The 20,232-nt window shown below is 35.7% G+C and overlaps 1 protein-coding gene across 4 annotated transcripts; it reads left to right on the forward strand.

Annotated features, from left to right (window-relative positions):
- The first annotated feature begins 4,331 nt into the window (after positions 1 to 4,331).
- On the forward strand, positions 4,332 to 19,707 carry LOC113713558 (transposon Tf2-1 polyprotein). 4 transcript variants are annotated; one of them, XM_072069030.1, is made up of 5 exons: positions 4,332 to 5,332; positions 7,800 to 7,855; positions 9,222 to 16,222; positions 18,690 to 18,745; positions 19,483 to 19,707. In XM_072069030.1, exon 3 carries the CDS (start codon positions 10,156 to 10,158, stop codon positions 14,773 to 14,775), a length of 4,620 nt encoding a protein of 1,539 aa, XP_071925131.1. In that variant the 5' UTR covers positions 4,332 to 5,332; positions 7,800 to 7,855; positions 9,222 to 10,155; the 3' UTR covers positions 14,776 to 16,222; positions 18,690 to 18,745; positions 19,483 to 19,707. The 4 variants fall into 4 exon arrangements, 3 of the variants coding, with proteins under 3 accessions (XP_071925131.1, XP_071925133.1, XP_071925132.1); XM_072069032.1 differs by lacking the exon at positions 18,690 to 18,745; XM_072069031.1 differs by lacking the exon at positions 7,800 to 7,855.
- The last annotated feature ends 525 nt before the right edge of the window (positions 19,708 to 20,232 follow it).

A 20,232-nucleotide genomic window follows, 5' to 3' on the forward strand; every position in this document is an offset into this window, starting at 1 on the left:
TAATGCTTTAACATTACAAGATAAATTATCAATACTAGATCATACTCAAGAAATAGAAGATGATCAAGGAAATATTCAAATACAATCAGATGCTGCAGAATTTTTAATTGTAACAATAGTTATGTATTTTATAGGAAATCCAAAAGAGGAATTAAATTCTAATAAAACATTTTTAACAAATTTAAGATGTCCAACTTTATCAGATTTTAGATGGTATAAAGATATGTTCTTAACAAATGTATTAAGAAGACCAGATTGTAATGCTTCATTCTGGAAAGAAAGATTCATAACTGGATTACCAAGCTTATTTTCACAAAGAATAATGGATAATTTACAAAAGGAAATGGGAACAGATGTCATTTCATTCGAAAATATTACTTTTGGACAATTATTTGCTTTTGTGAAAAAAGAAGGATTAATGTTATGTTCAGAATTAAGATTACAAATAAAATATGGATCAAAACAGAAAGAAGTAGGATCATTCTGTGATGCATTTGGAATTAAAAGAATTAAATCACCATTAGCATACAAAAAGAAAGTTAAAAAATACTCTAAGAAAACAAGGTATAAAAACTCTAAAGAAAATGAACCAACTAAAAAGAGAAAATTTATTAAAAAGAAAATTGTTTGTTATAAATGTGGAAGAATAGGACATAAAGCAAATAAATGTAAACTAAAAGAAAAAATAAATGAAATTTGTGTAAACGAAGAAGAGATAAAAAATAAATTAATAAATTTATTAATAAATGAAAAAGAACAAAATATAGAAGATGATTATTTAGATGATATTTCCAGTTCAGACAGTGAAGAAGATTGTAATTGTACTCCAAAATATATCAATGTAATAACTAAAAAAGAAGATAAAGAATTTTTACTAGATATAATAGAAAAAATTGACGATCCAATAGCTAAAAAAGAATATTTGGAAAGATTAAAAAGCTTAATTATTCAAGAAGATAAAATGCCAAAGATAATAGAACCTTTTAGCATATCAAAATTAATAGATAAATATCCAAATATAAATGTAATGAAGAAAGAAACTACTAAAGATCTTCAATCAGAAATTAATAATCTTAAAATACAAGTAAAACAATTACAACAAGAAATAATAGAATTAAAATTAAAAGATTTAGAAATAGAATCAAAATTAACATTAATAAATAATAATCAACCTTCAACCTCTAATACCAAAACAGACGAAATATCAATAGCAGAAAATCCAGTAAAAGAAGACCAATATATAAATATTATAGAAAGAATGATTTTTCAAAAATGGTTTGCATTAGTAACTATTACAGTAGAAGATTTCAAAGAAACATTTGTAACTCTTATAGATAGTGGAGCTGATACAAGTTGTATTAAGGAAGGAATAATTCCCACTAAATATTGTGAAAGAACAAAAGAAAAACTAATGGCAGCAAATGGACAAGATTTAGAAGTAAAATATAAATTTACAAAAGGTTCAATATGTAATAATGAATATTGTATTAAACATAATTTCATAATTGTAAACAATATAAATCATGATGTAATATTAGGTACACCCTTTTTAATTCAAATATATCCATTTGTAGTAAGTCATGAAGGAATTTCAGTAAATATAATGGGAAAAATTATTACCTTCAAATTTTTAACTCCAATAAGACAGAAAGAACTACAAACCTTACAAACATCTTCAATATATAAAACAATAAATACCATTACTAAAGTACAACAACAAATAAATTATATTAAAGAAGAAAAATCTTATTTAAAAATTGAAGAACAATTAAATGATATTAAAATACAAAAAAGAATATCAGAATTAGAAGAATTATTTCAAAAAGAAATTTGTGCAGATATTCCTAATGCTTTTTGGGATAGAAAACAACATATGATAGAATTATCTTATGAAAAGGACTTTGAAGAAAAGAATATTCCAACAAAAGCTAGACCAATACAGATGAATTCTGAATTACTAGAATTTTGTAAGAAGGAAATAAAAATATTAATAGAAAAAGGATTAATAACACCTTCAAAATCACCTTGGAGTTGTGCTGCATTTTATGTCATGAATCAAGCTGAAAAAGAAAGAGGAGTTCCAAGATTAGTAATAAATTATAAACCTTTAAATAAAGTATTACAATGGATTAGATATCCTATTCCTAATAAAAAAGATTTGCTCAATAGATTATTCAATGCAAAAATATTTTCCAAATTTGATATGAAATCAGGATATTGGCAAATAATAATAGACCCAAAAGATAGATACAAAACAACATTTACAACACATTTTGGACATTATGAATGGAAAGTTATGCCATTTGGATTAAAAAATGCACCATCAGAATTTCAAAATATAATGAATGATATTTTCAATCCTTACAGCTCATTCAGTATAGTATACATAGATGATGTATTAATATTCTCAGAATCAATAGAACAACATTTCAAACATTTAAGTATATTTTTAAAAGTAGTCAAGAAAAATGGATTAGTTGTTTCCGCCCCAAAAATGAAATTATTTCAAACTAAAGTAAGATTTTTAGGACATAATATATATCAAGGAACAATAAAACCAATTAATAGAGTTTTAGAATTTGCTACTAAATTTCCAGATGAAATAAAAGATAAAACTCAATTACAAAGATTTCTAGGATGCTTAAATTATATAGCAGATTCCTTTCCTAAATTAAGACAAGAATGTTCTATATTATTTAACAGACTAAAGAAAAACCCAAAACCATGGACAGATGAATACTCAAAAAATAAAATATTTAAAAGAAAAAATAGAGTCATTACCATGTTTATGCCTACCTCATCCTAAAGCATTCATGATAGTAGAAACTGATGCCTCAGAATTAGGATATGGTGGAATACTAAAACAAAAGATAAATAATTCTAAAGAAGAATTAGTTAGGTTTCATTCAGGAACATGGTCTGACCCTCAAAAGAATTATTCAACCATTAAAAAAGAAATTTTATCCATAGTTTTATGCATATCAAAATTTCAAGATGATTTATATAATAAGAAATTTTTGATTAGAATAGATTGTAAATCTGCAAAAGAAATTTTACAAAAAGATGTTCAAAATATAGTTTCAAAACAAATATTTGCTAGATGGCAAGCTATTTTATCTGTATTTGATTTCGAGATTGAATTTATCAGAAGCAAATATTTTGACAAATCAAATTATCTTCTGAATCTTCAATCTATTTATAGAGGCTCTGATACCACTTCTACCCAGGACTTTGCAATTATTCATATACGTTAACTAAAAGCAAATATTGTAGGGGCTTAGAGTGTAATAAATGAAACTTACTTGACTTTTGAGAGTGCACAATCGGCGAACAAATATCAAAAGTTGTAATAGACTTGTCTTAGTTTTCCTACCACTCCCACTCACTCTTAGTTCTCCTACTATTCCCACTCACTCTAAATAACCATTGTACTCAAAAGTCTTTGTAGAAGTGGATTTCATCATTACAATAAAGTTGGCAAGTTTCCATTGTTGAATTCAAGCTTCCGATTGTGCACTCTCAAAAGTCAAGTAAGTTTCATTTATTACACTCTAAGCCCCTACAATATTTGCTTTTAGTTAACGTATATGAATAATTGCAAAGTCCTGGGTAGAAGTGGTATCAGAGCCACACCCTTATTTGCATAAGTATATTTAGACTTCGTCTTTACATTTTCTAACTTTGAATTTAGTCTCTATTTAAATTATCTATTTCATGCATTTATGTTCATTTATTTTATTAAACTTTTACTGAAAACGTTGGTAAGACTTAAGGCCTTGTTAGTCCGTTGGTAAGTCCGGAGAAGGATGTTCCAGGCATAGTGCTCGGTTGTTCCCGTCTAGGTAAAAATTTAATTAAAATAATAAACATGGCTGCATTTCTTAGACAATTAAAAATAGGATCAAATTCAAAACGAGATAATGTAGTACTGTGAGAACCCTGAAAATGGATATATAAGTTAGTGCATATTTCATTTGCATTTCTTTTATTGTTCAATAAATCCTAGTATTATTTTTAACTGTTCGCAATTAAGTGTGTAAAAATAGGTTTACGTGAAAAATAATATAATTTTTCCAAAGTCATGAAATTTCTTGGTTTTATTTGATTAAATTAGTATCTTTAAGGTTGGTATAATTTTTCGCCTCAAAATAAAATGTTAGATTTCTTAGTTCTTTTATGCTAAAATTGATGATAATTGAGTCGTTAGATTTATTATCTTTAAATAAATTATTTAAGTGCTATGATTAATTTCAATTAGTTACTAATGGAATATGTTAATAAGAATTTCCGTGTTAAAATGAAAACCAATGAATTTTAGATAAATATAGTACCAATATATTAAACATGCTTAAGGCATGAAAATTCGATAAATATATCCTTATCTTTCCTTATTTTCAAATAAGTACGTAACAATAAATTTTGTGTGCAAATTGACACCCTTGGATTAAATTACTATTTCATTTGGCCTTATATTACTAAATCAACAAATTTCGAGTTAGACTAACCCCACTTCTTGAGAAATAATAATTGGAAATTCTAATAACTAATTTAATTGCTAAATCAGGTTGGGAACCTTAATATTCAAGTTTAATCGATAATTTATTCGCTAGAAATGGTTTAGGTATGTTAGAGTATATTTAAGCGTTTGAATCACACTTGGGAATAATTTTTAGAATTAAGTCGGATTTGCGAAATTAAGTCGAGGTTAGGGAGTAAAGTGAAAAGACTAAATTACCCTTACCTTACCTTTCCATGCAAACCAAACAAGACGTATGACACAAATCAAATCACAATTGCTTTTAACCATTTCGATACGCAACCGATGTTATACGCAATCCATCCTCACACGTAAACCGCTCTCACAAACTGCGGCACCACCATACGTTCAATCTATCTCACGACTTAAGACCACAGATTCATTTCCTTCCCTGCACAAGACCAAAACCGCAAATTATTTCTTCCTCCTTCCAAACCGCAGCATTATATCTCTACTCTTTGTTCTTATACCACAAACCACCCATATCATTTGCTCCACATTTCCATTTCCTTTCTGCCGTGAGCTGCGGGCGGAGTGTCCAAGGGAAAAGAGCCGAGCTTTCAACTTTTCTTTCCTTTCATCCGTGAACTAGAAAAAAAAAATAAAAATGGTGAACCCTGCTGCTCTATACTCGATCCAACCGTGAGGTAGTGAAGAGAGCGGAGAGCTAAACCTTCTCCATTTTGGTTGCAAGCTTGGACAAGAGATAAGAGGGGTGGACGAACTGAAAGTTTGGACGGATCGAGAAGGAAGGATTTGCAGAAGCTAGTCGTGTGAACTAAACTTCAATCTAAGGTAATTTCTGGACTTATATGAGTTGTTGTGGGTTGTTGAAGCTGTCTATAAACATGCATGTGGGCTGGTGAGGTTAGATGAAGAATTAAGATTTGGGAAATCTGGTTTAGAATGAATTGAAGCTGCCGAAAGTTGAGCTGGAAATTGTAACTTTAATTGGATAATCTGTGATGATCTGAGCACTTGAGTGTCATTAGCTGAGTGAAAACTTGAAGATTAAGTCCATGCATGTTGAATTGGACATTCGGATGAAGTGTTAAAACAGAGGAAACTTCTGGTTTGGGTCAAGAAATTTCTGCCGATAGCTTAGCTTAATTATTGCAGCTTAGCTTGGTTCAATTTTGTTGCGGTCAAACTGATTTCTGGTCTGGATATGATAGCTAGTTAATTCAGCAGTTGTGCATGTGAATTTTAAGTGCAAAATACAGGATTTAACCGGGGAAAAAAAATTGGGTTGTGACTAAACAAATGCTGGAAGAATTTCTGCTTTGACCGAGAGCTTAGCTTAAGATTATGCAGCCTGATTTGGTTTAATGCTGATGTTTAGATTTATAACCATGATTAGATGATTTATAACAAGTTAATTAGGCTCTGCATACAGCTAATTAGTTAGTTTAAACCAGAAGAATAAAATAAAAATGAAATCTGTTGCATGTATGTTGTCCGAAGCTAGCTGTGCAGAAATTCTGGAAATTTTGGGGAATTGCAGCGGTTGTTTGAGTTAAATTTTGAATTGGAGTTATTAATTAGCTAGATGAGTTTTTGCATGACTAATTTGGGTGTTTAAAACCAGATTTTAGCCAAGGAAAAGTTGGATTTTTGAAAACATAGGTGCTGGAAAATTCTGGATAGCAAAGAGGTGTGAGCAGAAATTTCAAATTTGTTTTCTTTTGGAATTTTAACCTATTTTTGGGTTTTCCTTGGATTAAAATGGTTTAGTCATACAGGGAAGCTGTAAGTTTTAAGTGGTATAAGTTGTTTAGCAATAAAATGTTTGCTAAATTGAAGTTGGAACTAGAAATGTTGGGTTACATGCTGGAAATTTCTTATGTGACCGTCAAATGGTGAATTGGAACCTTAACTTGACGTTTGAATTGTTCCTTGAATCATGATGGATGGAAATGCTTGGAAAATGTTGTTTTGAAGTTTTATATGAAGTATATAGAAGGTTTGAATAAAAACAAGTTGGTGTTAAAAGAGAAAAGGCATTTTTCACAAGTGAAAAATTGGAATTTCAGATTTTCGGATGGCCTAACCAGTCTCAGAAAAATGTTTATATCTTGGTGTAGAAAAATCCGTTTAAGGCGCTGTCAGTGGCATTTAAAACTAGAATCATAGGCCTTTGTACTGTAGAAATTTCAGATTTTTCCTACATGTATACTGCTGTCTGTGAATTTTTAAAGTGGACTGTTTTGCAGGAATGTCCTGTTTCTTGGTGAAACAGAAATTGGGTTTTGAATTGAGATTTTAGCCTACGTGTGGTTTAAATTTTTGATTAAATTGTAGTTGGAAATTGTTGACAGTGGGCTCTATGAATTCCCACACTTGGATTTACGGTTGGAAATTTTTGACAGTGGGCTCTATGAATTCCCACACTTGAATTTATGGATGAATTGTTGAAATTGTTTAGAAAGCTGTGAGTTGGTACAAGTATTATATACAAGTGCTAAGTATTGACTAAGCCTTGGTTAATTTTCTTGCGTGTGCTCGAATGATAAATTGTTAAAACCTAGGGCTAATGGTTGACGAAGTCCTAGTAATTTGCTACGTGATTTTTGCCATATTTTGATCTCTAATAATTTCGAAACGGAACCGGAGCTGTGCGAGTCGTTTCGACTTGGTGAACTCGAGTAACTGTGATCAAATCAATCAAAAATATTTTCCAGCTAGTAGTATAATATAAAAACTCAATATCTAGTGTTTCACCTAAAACTTTTCGAAACCGATAAGTTCCTTTAGCTTAAACTAGTCTTGATAGCTATAGTATTTTAATACTATAGCTTTTGAAAATTCTAAGGCGTATTTCAATTTCTTTTCTTTCCTTAAGCTTTACATTTGGATAGCTAACTTTAGGAAAAATTCAAAATACGAGTTTTACAAATTTTAGTGAAAAGCCTGGGAGTCTTGCTCGGCAAGAAAACTCTATTTTTTTTTAGGAAAAATAGATTTTGGGAATAAATCTTGCAAAAGTCGTATCTTTAGAGAAATGTTCAAAGTAACTGTCTAGCTTTGATATTCAGAGGTTTATCGACTTATTTCAATAAAATAATACTAGTTAATTTATTTTAGAAAAGTACTTCAAGGAAAACTATAAGAAATATCTCTTCTACTTTTATCGAGTTTTAATCTAAGGAACCCTTGATTTTTTTTCTAAGGGAAAGTGAACTAGTAATATATTCAATATATCTTAATGTCTATAAGCTTAAAAATTGAGTAGAAACTTATAGTTTCAAATTTTGGTTTTTAGGGTTTTTCGAGGACACGGATTTCGATCCCCAACTTGATATCTGAACTCCACTCTGGGTGAGTGTCCCTGCCTGTTCTATGCCTACCCGTTTAAAGTGCTTTCTTGATTTGTTATGTGATAAGTTGAAAAAAAAAAAATTGGTTTCTGATCCATCGAAGTGAGCTGTGTGTACTTTATCACACTAGCCGTTCGAGTGGTGACTTGTGCAAAATATTTTCTCCTAAATCCTTGATTCAAAATGTAGTTACGTCGTTGGGTGAATCCCTCGACGCATGAATCTAACTACCATGAATCTAAATGTAGTTACGTCGTTGGGTGAATCCCTCGACGCATGTATCTAACTACAATAAGTCATTGGGTGAATCCTTCGACGCACGTATCTGATTGCAATCACGTTGTTTGGTGAATTCCTCGACGCATGTATCTGATTGCAATCACGTCATTGGGTGAATCCCTCGACTAATTTTATACGGGTATATCTCGAGTATACTGCGTCGGTAGACGAAGTTCGGGCCCGAAGCAGAGGTATGAACGGTGATGGGTTAGGATTAAAATAAGTGGATCTACATGGACTATAAGTAGTGAAAGTTGACGGAGGGTCAACTACGATGGTATCTGATCAAGCGTGGAAAATGGCTCCTGAGAGCCCTGTATCCTACCTTGTGCTGTTATTCGCTTTCCTAATTGATTAAATTTTGTTTAAATTGTTATCCGTTGTTTGATTTATGTAATTGCATGTTTTGGGGCACCACTGAGCTTTAGCTCACCCCACGTTTATTGTTTTCCTTAACAGGTTTTGGAAACTGAAAGCTGGAGGCTTAATTATGTTTTCTTTTGGGCTGTACTTGAATTCTATAACTTGTTCTGTGGGCTGTAGCGTGTTATTGGAATAATGTATTTTCCTTTTTGGATTGCCACTTGAAGCTAGAAAATGTGTAAACCCTAATTCGATTACTTGGCTTGTAAGTTGTATTATGGATTTATGCATGTTATCTATCTGGGTTGTTATGATTTTGTACTTGGTATGTATCACGTAGGGCGTTTAAGGGCCTCGACTAGTTATTTTATCATTGCTATCTCTGAAGTTAATGTGGTTTTAGGTGTGATGCTATTCGGGGAAAAATTGTTTTATAATAGATTAGTTTATTCTTCGAAAAGTTTCTAGTCAGATTGCTCGCGTGAGTCCTGGCGAGAGCTGGGCAGACGGCCCGCCAACCCTTTGGTTCGCCTCAGGGGGAAGTGGGGTCGCCACAGGTGGTATCAGAGCCTAGGTTAGAGAAATTATTTGAAAGACATATTAGTTGTGTTAGAAACCCTAATCCTCTCTAGAAATAAGTTTTGAGACCATTAGAAATAGCTTAAGTAATATATGATCCGGTTAGCTAATTAAGTTCTAATCTTTAAGTGTTGATTATTTTACAGGTATGGAGAATGGTAACGGGCATGCTAACGGTAGTAGTGAGGCTAATGGACACGTAGAGCCGCTAAGGTCCATTTCCTATAGACCTCGAGGAGGAGGAGATCGAGTTCGATACTCCCCAGCTGATAGGTACCCTAGGTGCCAGTGTAGGGCCACCTATGCGTATCCCAACACGTTGGTGTTATCTCTTGATGATGAGCGCCGCCACTTGTGGGACGCTAACCACACCTTGACCCAGGATGTGGAGGAGCTGAGTATCATGGTGGATACTCAGTTCGATCGCATAGCTGACTTGGAGATTAGGCTAACTGCTGAGCATAATATGCTGGAGGTTGCTCGTTTGGAGATAGAGAGGCAGAGGTCTAGAGTGACCCGACTTGCTGAGGGGATCAGAGATAGGAGTGCTGGCATCAGGGCTGATGCTTCTATGCTTATGGATGAGGCCACTAGTTACCTTCAGGAGGATGAACAGGCAGGTACCGAGGAGGACCCGGAGGAGGACCCAGAGGAGGATCCGGAGGAGGATCCAGAGGAAGATCCGGAGGAGGATCCGGCTGAGGACATTGCTCCTGATAGCCCTGCTGAGGGTTAGACTGGGATTGACTTGATAGTATTAGCTTGGTAGGATCAGTTCAGGAGCATTAGTCAAGTCATCAAGTTTTGTCTAGGTGAATGACTTGCTTCCAAGGCACCATATCCCTAATTTTGTGCTTAAGGGATTATTTGTATGTATTTTTGCTAACTTGTGTGCCTTACTTTAGGAAATGTTCCAACTTGCAAATTGTATGACTGTTCCACGGAAATATATGTTAAGTGTTTCATTTTCTTTTCCTCTATTTCCATGTTGATTTTAATCACGTAACGAATCATAAAAATTAATTATAGGTAAATTTTTGCCTAATTATCTTACCCTTCAGTATTAGGCATAATTAGGCCATGGATCGCCAAATAGTAGGAAGAGGCCGTGGGAGACCCCCTAGACAACGCCCGGAAGCGGGTGGTGATAGGGAACCCGAGGTCAACCAAGACCAAGGGCAAGAGGGAGTGGCCGGAGATCAAGTGGCCACCGCAATTAACCGTATCACTGATGTCTTGGAGCGCTTGACTGAACATCAAGCCTCTGGGCCAGTGCACCGCCAAGGAGGCCCAACTGATTCTGAGGATCGGGCATTGGAGAGATTTTTGAAATTTGGACCTCCTAAGTTCTATGGAGGACCCGAACCTGATATAGCTGAGGGGTGGTGGGAGAGAATCTCCGACATCTTCGCAGCTTTAAACTACACGGAGGAGCGGCAGGTGACTTTTGCCGCATTCCAGTTCGAGGGAGCTGCTCGCTCCTGGTGGAACCTGATTAGGACTAATTGGGACAGGAATCATACTCCAAGGACTTGGGCGAACTTCACAAGGGAGTTCAATGCCAAATTTCTTCCACCTCTTATCCAAGAAAAGAGGGAGGATGACTTCATAAAATGTAAGCAAGGGGCGATGAGTGTCGCCGAATATGAAGTCCAGTTCACAAAACTATCCCGTTTTGCTCCTGAATTGGTGACCACGGAGCAAAGGCGAGTCAGAAGGTTTGTGCAAGGTCTGAATGTAGAAATACAGGAAGGTTTAGCTGCTGTGAGAATTGATACCTTTGCAGATGCTGTCGAGAAAGCCCAAAGAGTTGAAGTAGCTAGGGCTCAAGTGAAATCTTTTCAGGCTAAGAAAAGATTTGCTCCTAGCAGTAGTCGGGAGCCGACATATGGAAATGCTCCACCAGCTAAAATGGGCCGAGGAACCCTTGGAGCAAATCGTCCTGGAGCACCACGAGGCGCCCAAGCAAGAGGAAACGGGACCAGGAATGCAGGGGGACGTAGTAATGGAAACCGAGTGGGACCGATTGGAAGGGGACAACCCAAGAATACTTCACAAGGAGGCCGAGCAATAGTTTCCCAAGTGAGTTGTACATTTTGTAAGAAATCTGGCCATACTATAGATGGTTGCTGGAAGAAGCAAGGGAAGTGCTTGAGATGCGGAAGTAGCGAGCACCAAATTTCTGGATGTCCAAAAATGCAGGAGGGGGGTACTCCAAACGCTAGACCAAACACTTCTGGAGGGAGCCGGCCAACAGTTCCTGCCAGGGTATATGCTATAGATGATCAACCTGTACCTGATTCCTCGGAAGTCGTGGAAGGTACTCTCCCCATTTTCCATCGATTAGCTAAAGTGTTAATTGACCCTGGTGCAACTCATTCATTCGTAAATCCATCATTTATGTCTGGAATAGCCGTGAGACCTGTTAAATTACCCTTCGATCTTGAAGTTAGGACACCAATGGGTGATAAGAGGATAATCGCTAGCTTAGCCTTTAAGGATTGTGAATTCTGGATTGGAGAGCGTAAAATGCTAGTGGATCTAATCAGTCTGGACATAAAAGGGTACGATGTTATCATAGGAATGGATTTCCTAGGTCAATATCATGCTAAGCTGGATTGCCGAGCAAAAGTGGTAGAATTCTGTATACCTGGAGAGGCAACTCTGAGGTTAGATGTTAAGGGTAGGTTAGCATCATCTGCTATGATCTCAGGGATACGGGCGAGAAAAATGTTGTCAAAAGGAGCTCAAGATTTCTTAGCTTTCATGATTAATGCTCCCAGTGATCAAGTGAAGTTGGAAGATGTACCAGTGGTACGGGAATTTTCGGATGTTTTTCCAGAAGAGTTAAAAACTCTACCGCCGGATAGAGAAGTGGAATTTAAGATTGATTTGGTGCCTGGAACGGCTCCAATCTCTAAAACTCCGTACCGGATGGCTCCTGCCGAGCTGAAGGAGTTGAAAATTCAATTGCAAGACCTCTTGGAGAAAGGTTTTGTGAAGGAGAGTGATTCACCATGGGGAGCGCCCGTTCTATTTGTTAAGAAAAAGGACGGAAGCTTGAGGTTATGTATTGATTACCGAGGGTTAAATGAGGTTACAATTAAGAATAAATACCCTCTACCGTTGATAGATAGTCTGTTTGACCAACTGCAAGGATCAGTAGTTTTCTCTAAGCTGGATTTGAGGCAAGGGTATTATCAGTTAAAAATTAAGAAGGAGGATATACCTAAGACTGCCTTTAGTTCAAGGTATGGACATTTTGAGTTCGCAGTCATGCCTTTTGGTTTAACTAATGCACCAGCAGCATTCATGGATTTAATGCAGAGAGTCTTTAAGAAGTATCTAGATCAGTTTGTTGTGGTTTTCATTGATGATATTTTGATATACTCTAAGACTCGAGAGGAACATGTTAAGCACTTGGAGATAGTCTTGCAAATATTAAGGGAGCAGAAGCTGTATGCCAAATTCAGCAAGTGTGAGTTTTGGCTTGATGAAATATCTTTTCTAGGGCATAAAATTTCTAAGGAGGGAATTGCCGTGGATCCAGCAAAAGTTGAGGCCGTTATGAATTGGAAGCAACCAGAAAGCCCAACTGAGATTCGAAGTTTCTTGGGATTAGCAGGGTACTATAGGCGATTTATCAAGGATTTTTCGAAAATTGCTGGACCCATGACCGAGCTAACCAAGAAAGGGAATAGGTTCACTTGGACTCCGAAGTGTGAGTCAAGTTTTCAGGAGTTAAAGAAGCGATTAACATCCACTCCTGTTTTGGTGTTGCCTGACGGAGGCGAAGGTTATGCCGTGTACTCCGATGCTTCTGGAGAAGGTCTAGGGTGTGTTTTAATGCAAAACAGTAAGGTGATTGCCTATGCTTCCAGGAGATTGAAGCCTCATGAACAAAACTACCCAACTCATGACCTGGAGTTAGCAGCAGTGATTTTCGCCTTAAAGAAATGGAGACACTACTTGTATGGCGTGACTTTTGAGGTTTATACGGATCATAAGAGCCTTAAGTATTTGTTCTCCCAGAAGGAATTGAATTTGAGACAAAGGCGATGGGTAGAATTTTTGGAGGATTATGACTGTTCAATTAACTACCACCCGGGAAAAGCTAATGTGGTAGCTGACGCTCTAAGTAGAAAGGCCCAAGTAGCGGGGTTAATGGTTAAAGAGTGGGACATGTTAGAAGAAATAAGTGGTTGGAACCCTCGTTTGGAGAAACTGAAGATATTACTTGGGAACTTATCGTTAAAATCATCTTTACTAGAGCGTATTAAGGAGGCCCAGAAATCGGACCCTGTGACTCAGAAGAATCTGGAGAGAGTGCAAAAAGGGGAAAATCTAGATTTTAAATTGGGGTTTGAAGGTGTATTGAGGTTCCGAGATCGTATTGTGATTCCGGCGGATGTGGAGATAAGAAAAGAAATTTTGGAAGAATCACATCGATCAAAATATACCATTCATCCAGGTGTGACCAAGATGTATCATGATGTGAAGGGATTGTACTGGTGGGAAGGTTTGAAAAAGGACGTGGCAGAGTTTGTTCAGAGATGCTTGATCTGCCAACAAGTAAAAGCTGAGCATCAGAAGCCCTCTGGTTTATTGCAACCGTTAGAAATCCCTGAATGGAAATGGGAACATATTACAATGGATTTTGTAACGGGATTGCCTAGAAGCCAAAAAGGATTTGATGCAATTTGGGTAATAGTTGACCGACTCACTAAGTCTGCACATTTCCTACCTGTAAGCATGACCTTTTCTTTGGAAAAACTGGTCAAGTTGTACACAGAGGAGATTCTAAGGTTACATGGTATTCCTGTAAGTATCGTGTCTGATCGAGACCCAAGGTTTGTCTCACGTTTTTGGCAGAAATTTCAGGAGTCTTTGGGGACCAAGTTGAAATTTAGTACTGCGTACCATCCCCAAACCGACGGGCAGTCGGAAAGAACAGTTCAAACTTTGGAAGATCTGCTGAGGTCGTGCATATTGGATTTTGGAGGTAAATGGAGTAATTATATGACCTTAGTGGAATTTGCGTATAACAACAGTTATCAAGCCTCAATTCAAATGGCACCCTATGAAGTTTTGTATGGAAGAAGGTGTCGATCTCCGATTCATTGGGATGAAATAGGAGAAAAGAGGATTGTAGATCCAACAGCGATACCTTGGATAGAAGAAGCCCAGGAGAAAGTGAAACTAATTAGAGAAAGGCTTCAAACTGCTCAGAGTAGACAAAAGAGCTACGCCGACACAAGGAGAAAAGATTTAGAATTTGAAGTAGGAGACAAGGTTTTCCTAAGAGTTAAACCCTTGAAGAGCGGAGTAATATCTAAAAAGGGTAAGAAGCTAAAGCCAAGGTATATCGGACCTTTCGAAATTTTGAAGCGAGTTGGAAATGTGGCATATCAGCTGAAGTTACCCGCAAGCATGGCTAAGGTTCACGATGTATTTCACGTTTCCATGCTTAGGAAATATTATTCCGACCCAAGTCATGTGCTGCCACTGGAGGGAATTGAAGTGGATGAGACGTTAACGTATGAAGAAGGACCAGTCAAGATTTTGGAAAGAGAGGTAAAGGAGCTGAGAAATAAGAAAATTCCTCTGGTAAAGATTCTATGGAAAAATCATGGACTTGAGGAAGCAACTTGGGAATTAGAGGAAGAAATGCAGAAAAAGTACCCTGATCTATTTTCTTAGAAAGGGTGAATTTTGAGGGCAAAATTCTTGTAAGGAGGGGAGGATGTGAGAACCCTGAAAATGGATATATAAGTTAGTGCATATTTCATTTGCATTTCTTTTATTGTTCAATAAATCCTAGTATTATTTTTAACTGTTCGCAATTAAGTGTGTAAAAATAGGTTTACGTGAAAAATAATATAATTTTTCCAAAGTCATGAAATTTCTTGGTTTTATTTGATTAAATTAGTATCTTTAAGGTTGGTATAATTTTTCGCCTCAAAATAAAATGTTAGATTACTTAGTTCTTTTATGCTAAAATTGATGATAATTGAGTCGTTAGATTTATTATCTTTAAATAAATTATTTAAGTGCTATGATTAATTTCAATTAGTTACTAATGGAATATGTTAATAAGAATTTCCGTGTTAAAATGAAAACCAATGAATTTTAGATAAATATAGTACCAATATATTAAACATGCTTAAGGCATGAAAATTCGATAAATATATCCTTATCTTTCCTTATTTTCAAATAAGTACGTAACAATAAATTTTGTGTGCAAATTGACACCCTTGGATTAAATTACTATTTCATTTGGCCTTATATTACTAAATCAACAAATTTCGAGTTAGACTAACCCCACTTCTTGAGAAATAATAATTGGAAATTCTAATAACTAATTTAATTGCTAAATCAGGTTGGGAACCTTAATATTCAAGTTTAATCGATAATTTATTCGCTAGAAATGGTTTAGGTATGTTAGAGTATATTTAAGCGTTTGAATCACACTTGGGAATAATTTTTAGAATTAAGTCGGATTTGCGAAATTAAGTCGAGGTTAGGGAGTAAAGTGAAAAGACTAAATTACCCTTACCTTACCTTTCCATGCAAACCAAACAAGACGTATGACACAAATCAAATCACAATTGCTTTTAACTATTTCGATACGCAACCGATGTTATACGCAATCCATCCTCACACGTAAACCGCTCTCACAAACTGCGGCACCACCATACGTCCAATCTATCTCACGACTTAAGACCACAGATTCATTTCCTTCCCTGCACAAGACCAAAACCGCAAATTATTTCTTCCTCCTTCCAAACCGCAGCATTATATCTCTACTCTTTGTTCTTATACCACAAACCACCCATATCATTTGCTCCACATTTCCATTTCCTTTCTGCCGTGAGCTGCGGGCGGAGTGTCCAAGGGAAAAGAGCCGAGCTTTCAACTTTTCTTTCCTTTCATCCGTGAACTAGAAAAAAAAAATAAAAATGGTGAACCCTGCTGCTCTATACTCGATCCAACCGTGAGGTAGTGAAGAGAGCGGAGAGCTAAACCTTCTCCATTTTGGTTGCAAGCTTGGACAAGAGATAAGAGGGGTGGACGAACTGAAAGTTTGGACGGATCGAGAAGGAAGGATTTGCAGAAGCTAGTCGTGTGAACTAAACTTCAATCTAAGGTAATTTCTGGACTTATATGAGTTGTTGTGGGTTGTTGAAGCTGTCTATAAACATGCATGTGGGCTGGTGAGGTTAGATGAAGAATTAAGATTTGGGAAATCTGGTTTAGAATGAATTGAAGCTGCCGAAAGTTGAGCTGGAAATTGTAACTTTAATTGGATAATCTGTGATGATCTGAGCACTTGAGTGTCATTAGCTGAGTGAAAACTTGAAGATTAAGTCCATGCATGTTGAATTGGACATTCGGATGAAGTGTTAAAACAGAGGAAACTTCTGGTTTGGGTCAAGAAATTTCTGCCGATAGCTTAGCTTAATTATTGCAGCTTAGCTTGGTTCAATTTTGTTGCGGTCAAACTGATTTCTGGTCTGGATATGATAGCTAGTTAATTCAGCAGTTGTGCATGTGAATTTTAAGTGCAAAATACAGGATTTAACCGGGGAAAAAAAATTGGGTTGTGACTAAACAAATGCTGGAAGAATTTCTGCTTTGACCGAGAGCTTAGCTTAAGATTATGCAGCCTGATTTGGTTTAATGCTGATGTTTAGATTTATAACCATGATTAGATGATTTATAACAAGTTAATTAGGCTCTGCATACAGCTAATTAGTTAGTTTAAACCAGAAGAATAAAATAAAAATGAAATCTGTTGCATGTATGTTGTCCGAAGCTAGCTGTGCAGAAATTCTGGAAATTTTGGGGAATTGCAGCGGTTGTTTGAGTTAAATTTTGAATTGGAGTTATTAATTAGCTAGATGAGTTTTTGCATGACTAATTTGGGTGTTTAAAACCAGATTTTAGCCAAGGAAAAGTTGGATTTTTGAAAACATAGGTGCTGGAAAATTCTGGATAGCAAAGAGGTGTGAGCAGAAATTTCAAATTTGTTTTCTTTTGGAATTTTAACCTATTTTTGGGTTTTCCTTGGATTAAAATGGTTTAGTCATACAGGGAAGCTGTAAGTTTTAAGTGGTATAAGTTGTTTAGCAATAAAATGTTTGCTAAATTGAAGTTGGAACTAGAAATGTTGGGTTACATGCTGGAAATTTCTTATGTGACCGTCAAATGGTGAATTGGAACCTTAACTTGACGTTTGAATTGTTCCTTGAATCATGATGGATGGAAATGCTTGGAAAATGTTGTTTTGAAGTTTTATATGAAGTATATAGAAGGTTTGAATAAAAACAAGTTGGTGTTAAAAGAGAAAAGGCATTTTTCACAAGTGAAAAATTGGAATTTCAGATTTTCGGATGGCCTAACCAGTCTCAGAAAAATGTTTATATCTTGGTGTAGAAAAATCCGTTTAAGGCGCTGTCAGTGGCATTTAAAACTAGAATCATAGGCCTTTGTACTGTAGAAATTTCAGATTTTTCCTACATGTATACTGCTGTCTGTGAATTTTTAAAGTGGACTGTTTTGCAGGAATGTCCTGTTTCTTGGTGAAACAGAAATTGGGTTTTGAATTGAGATTTTAGCCTACGTGTGGTTTAAATTTTTGATTAAATTGTAGTTGGAAATTGTTGACAGTGGGCTCTATGAATTCCCACACTTGGATTTACGGTTGGAAATTTTTGACAGTGGGCTCTATGAATTCCCACACTTGAATTTATGGATGAATTGTTGAAATTGTTTAGAAAGCTGTGAGTTGGTACAAGTATTATATACAAGTGCTAAGTATTGACTAAGCCTTGGTTAATTTTCTTGCGTGTGCTCGAATGATAAATTGTTAAAACCTAGGGCTAATGGTTGACGAAGTCCTAGTAATTTGCTACGTGATTTTTGCCATATTTTGATCTCTAATAATTTCGAAACGGAACCGGAGCTGTGCGAGTCGTTTCGACTTGGTGAACTCGAGTAACTGTGATCAAATCAATCAAAAATATTTTCCAGCTAGTAGTATAATATAAAAACTCAATATCTAGTGTTTCACCTAAAACTTTTCGAAACCGATAAGTTCCTTTAGCTTAAACTAGTCTTGATAGCTATAGTATTTTAATACTATAGCTTTTGAAAATTCTAAGGCGTATTTCAATTTCTTTTCTTTCCTTAAGCTTTACATTTGGATAGCTAACTTTAGGAAAAATTCAAAATACGAGTTTTACAAATTTTAGTGAAAAGCCTGGGAGTCTTGCTCGGCAAGAAAACTCTATTTTTTTTTAGGAAAAATAGATTTTGGGAATAAATCTTGCAAAATTCGTATCTTTAGAGAAATGTTCAAAGTAACTGTCTAGCTTTGATATTCAGAGGTTTATCGACTTATTTCAATAAAATAATACTAGTTAATTTATTTTAGAAAAGTACTTCAAGGAAAACTATAAGAAATATCTCTTCTACTTTTATCGAGTTTTAATCTAAGGAACCCTTGATTTTTTTTCTAAGGGAAAGTGAACTAGTAATATATTCAATATATCTTAATGTCTATAAGCTTAAAAATTGAGTAGAAACTTATAGTTTCAAATTTTGGTTTTTAGGGTTTTTCGAGGACACGGATTTCGATCCCCAACTTGATATCTGAACTCCACTCTGGGTGAGTGTCCCTGCCTGTTCTATGCCTACCCGTTTAAAGTGCTTTCTTGATTTGTTATGTGATAAGTTGAAAAAAAAAAAATTGGTTTCTGATCCATCGAAGTGAGCTGTGTGTACTTTATCACACTAGCCGTTCGAGTGGTGACTTGTGCAAAATATTTTCTCCTAAATCCTTGATTCAAAATGTAGTTACGTCGTTGGGTGAATCCCTCGACGCATGAATCTAACTACCATGAATCTAAATGTAGTTACGTCGTTGGGTGAATCCCTCGACGCATGTATCTAACTACAATAAGTCATTGGGTGAATCCTTCGACGCACGTATCTGATTGCAATCACGTTGTTTGGTGAATTTCTCGACGCATGTATCTGATTGCAATCACGTCATTGGGTGAATCCCTCGACTAATTTTATACGGGTATATCTCGAGTATACTGCGTCGGTAGACGAAGTTCGGGCCCGAAGCAGAGGTATGAACGGTGATGGGTTAGGATTAAAATAAGTGGATCTACATGGACTATAAGTAGTGAAAGTTGACGGAGGGTCAACTACGATGGTATCTGATCAAGCGTGGAAAATGGCTCCTGAGAGCCCTGTATCCTACCTTGTGCTGTTATTCGCTTTCCTAATTGATTAAATTTTGTTTAAATTGTTATCCGTTGTTTGATTTATGTAATTGCATGTTTTGGGGCACCACTGAGCTTTAGCTCACCCCACGTTTATTGTTTTCCTTAACAGGTTTTGGAAACTGAAAGCTGGAGGCTTAATTATGTTTTCTTTTGGGCTGTACTTGAATTCTATAACTTGTTCTGTGGGCTGTAGCGTGTTATTGGAATAATGTATTTTCCTTTTTGGATTGCCACTTGAAGCTAGAAAATGTGTAAACCCTAATTCGATTACTTGGCTTGTAAGTTGTATTATGGATTTATGCATGCTATCTATCTGGGTTGTTATGATTTTGTACTTGGTATGTAGCACGTAGGGCGTTTAAGGGCCTCGACTAGTTATTTTATCATTGCTATCTCTGAAGTTAATGTGGTTTTAGGTATGATGCTATTCGGGGAAAAATTGTTTTATAATAGATTAGTTTATTCTTCGAAAAGTTTCTAGTCAGATTGCTCGCGTGAGTCCTGGCGAGAGCTGGGCAGACGGCCCGCCAACCCTTTGGTTCGCCTCAGGGGGAAGTGGGGTCGCCACAAGTACAAAGTCATGAATATCATATGCCTATAAATAATTCAGATTGGACTATTCCAGAAGAAAAAATAGAACATATTTATAGAATAGGCCCTTTAGATTTCAAAACTGCTTTATCAGTTAAAACTCATGAAGAAACCATATCTCTTCAAGAAGAATATCAATCTATTCAACTATTAAATCATAGCACAATTCAAAAATATTTAAGAAAAGAATATCGATATATTCATATAGGTTTAATACAGATTGCTGTAAAACCTTTATTCCATCTAGGAGTTGATGCTCCAATATATT

The sequence above is a fragment of the Coffea arabica genome, chromosome 10c (genome assembly GCF_036785885.1).
Source record: "Coffea arabica cultivar ET-39 chromosome 10c, Coffea Arabica ET-39 HiFi, whole genome shotgun sequence".
NCBI lineage: Eukaryota > Viridiplantae > Streptophyta > Magnoliopsida > Gentianales > Rubiaceae > Coffea > Coffea arabica.

Bases quoted from the DNA above. Each gene is read 5' to 3' on its own strand.
- LOC113713558 (XM_072069030.1), top strand. From the start codon at position 10,156: ATGGATCGCCAAATAGTAGGAAGAGGCCGTGGGAGACCCCCTAGACAA.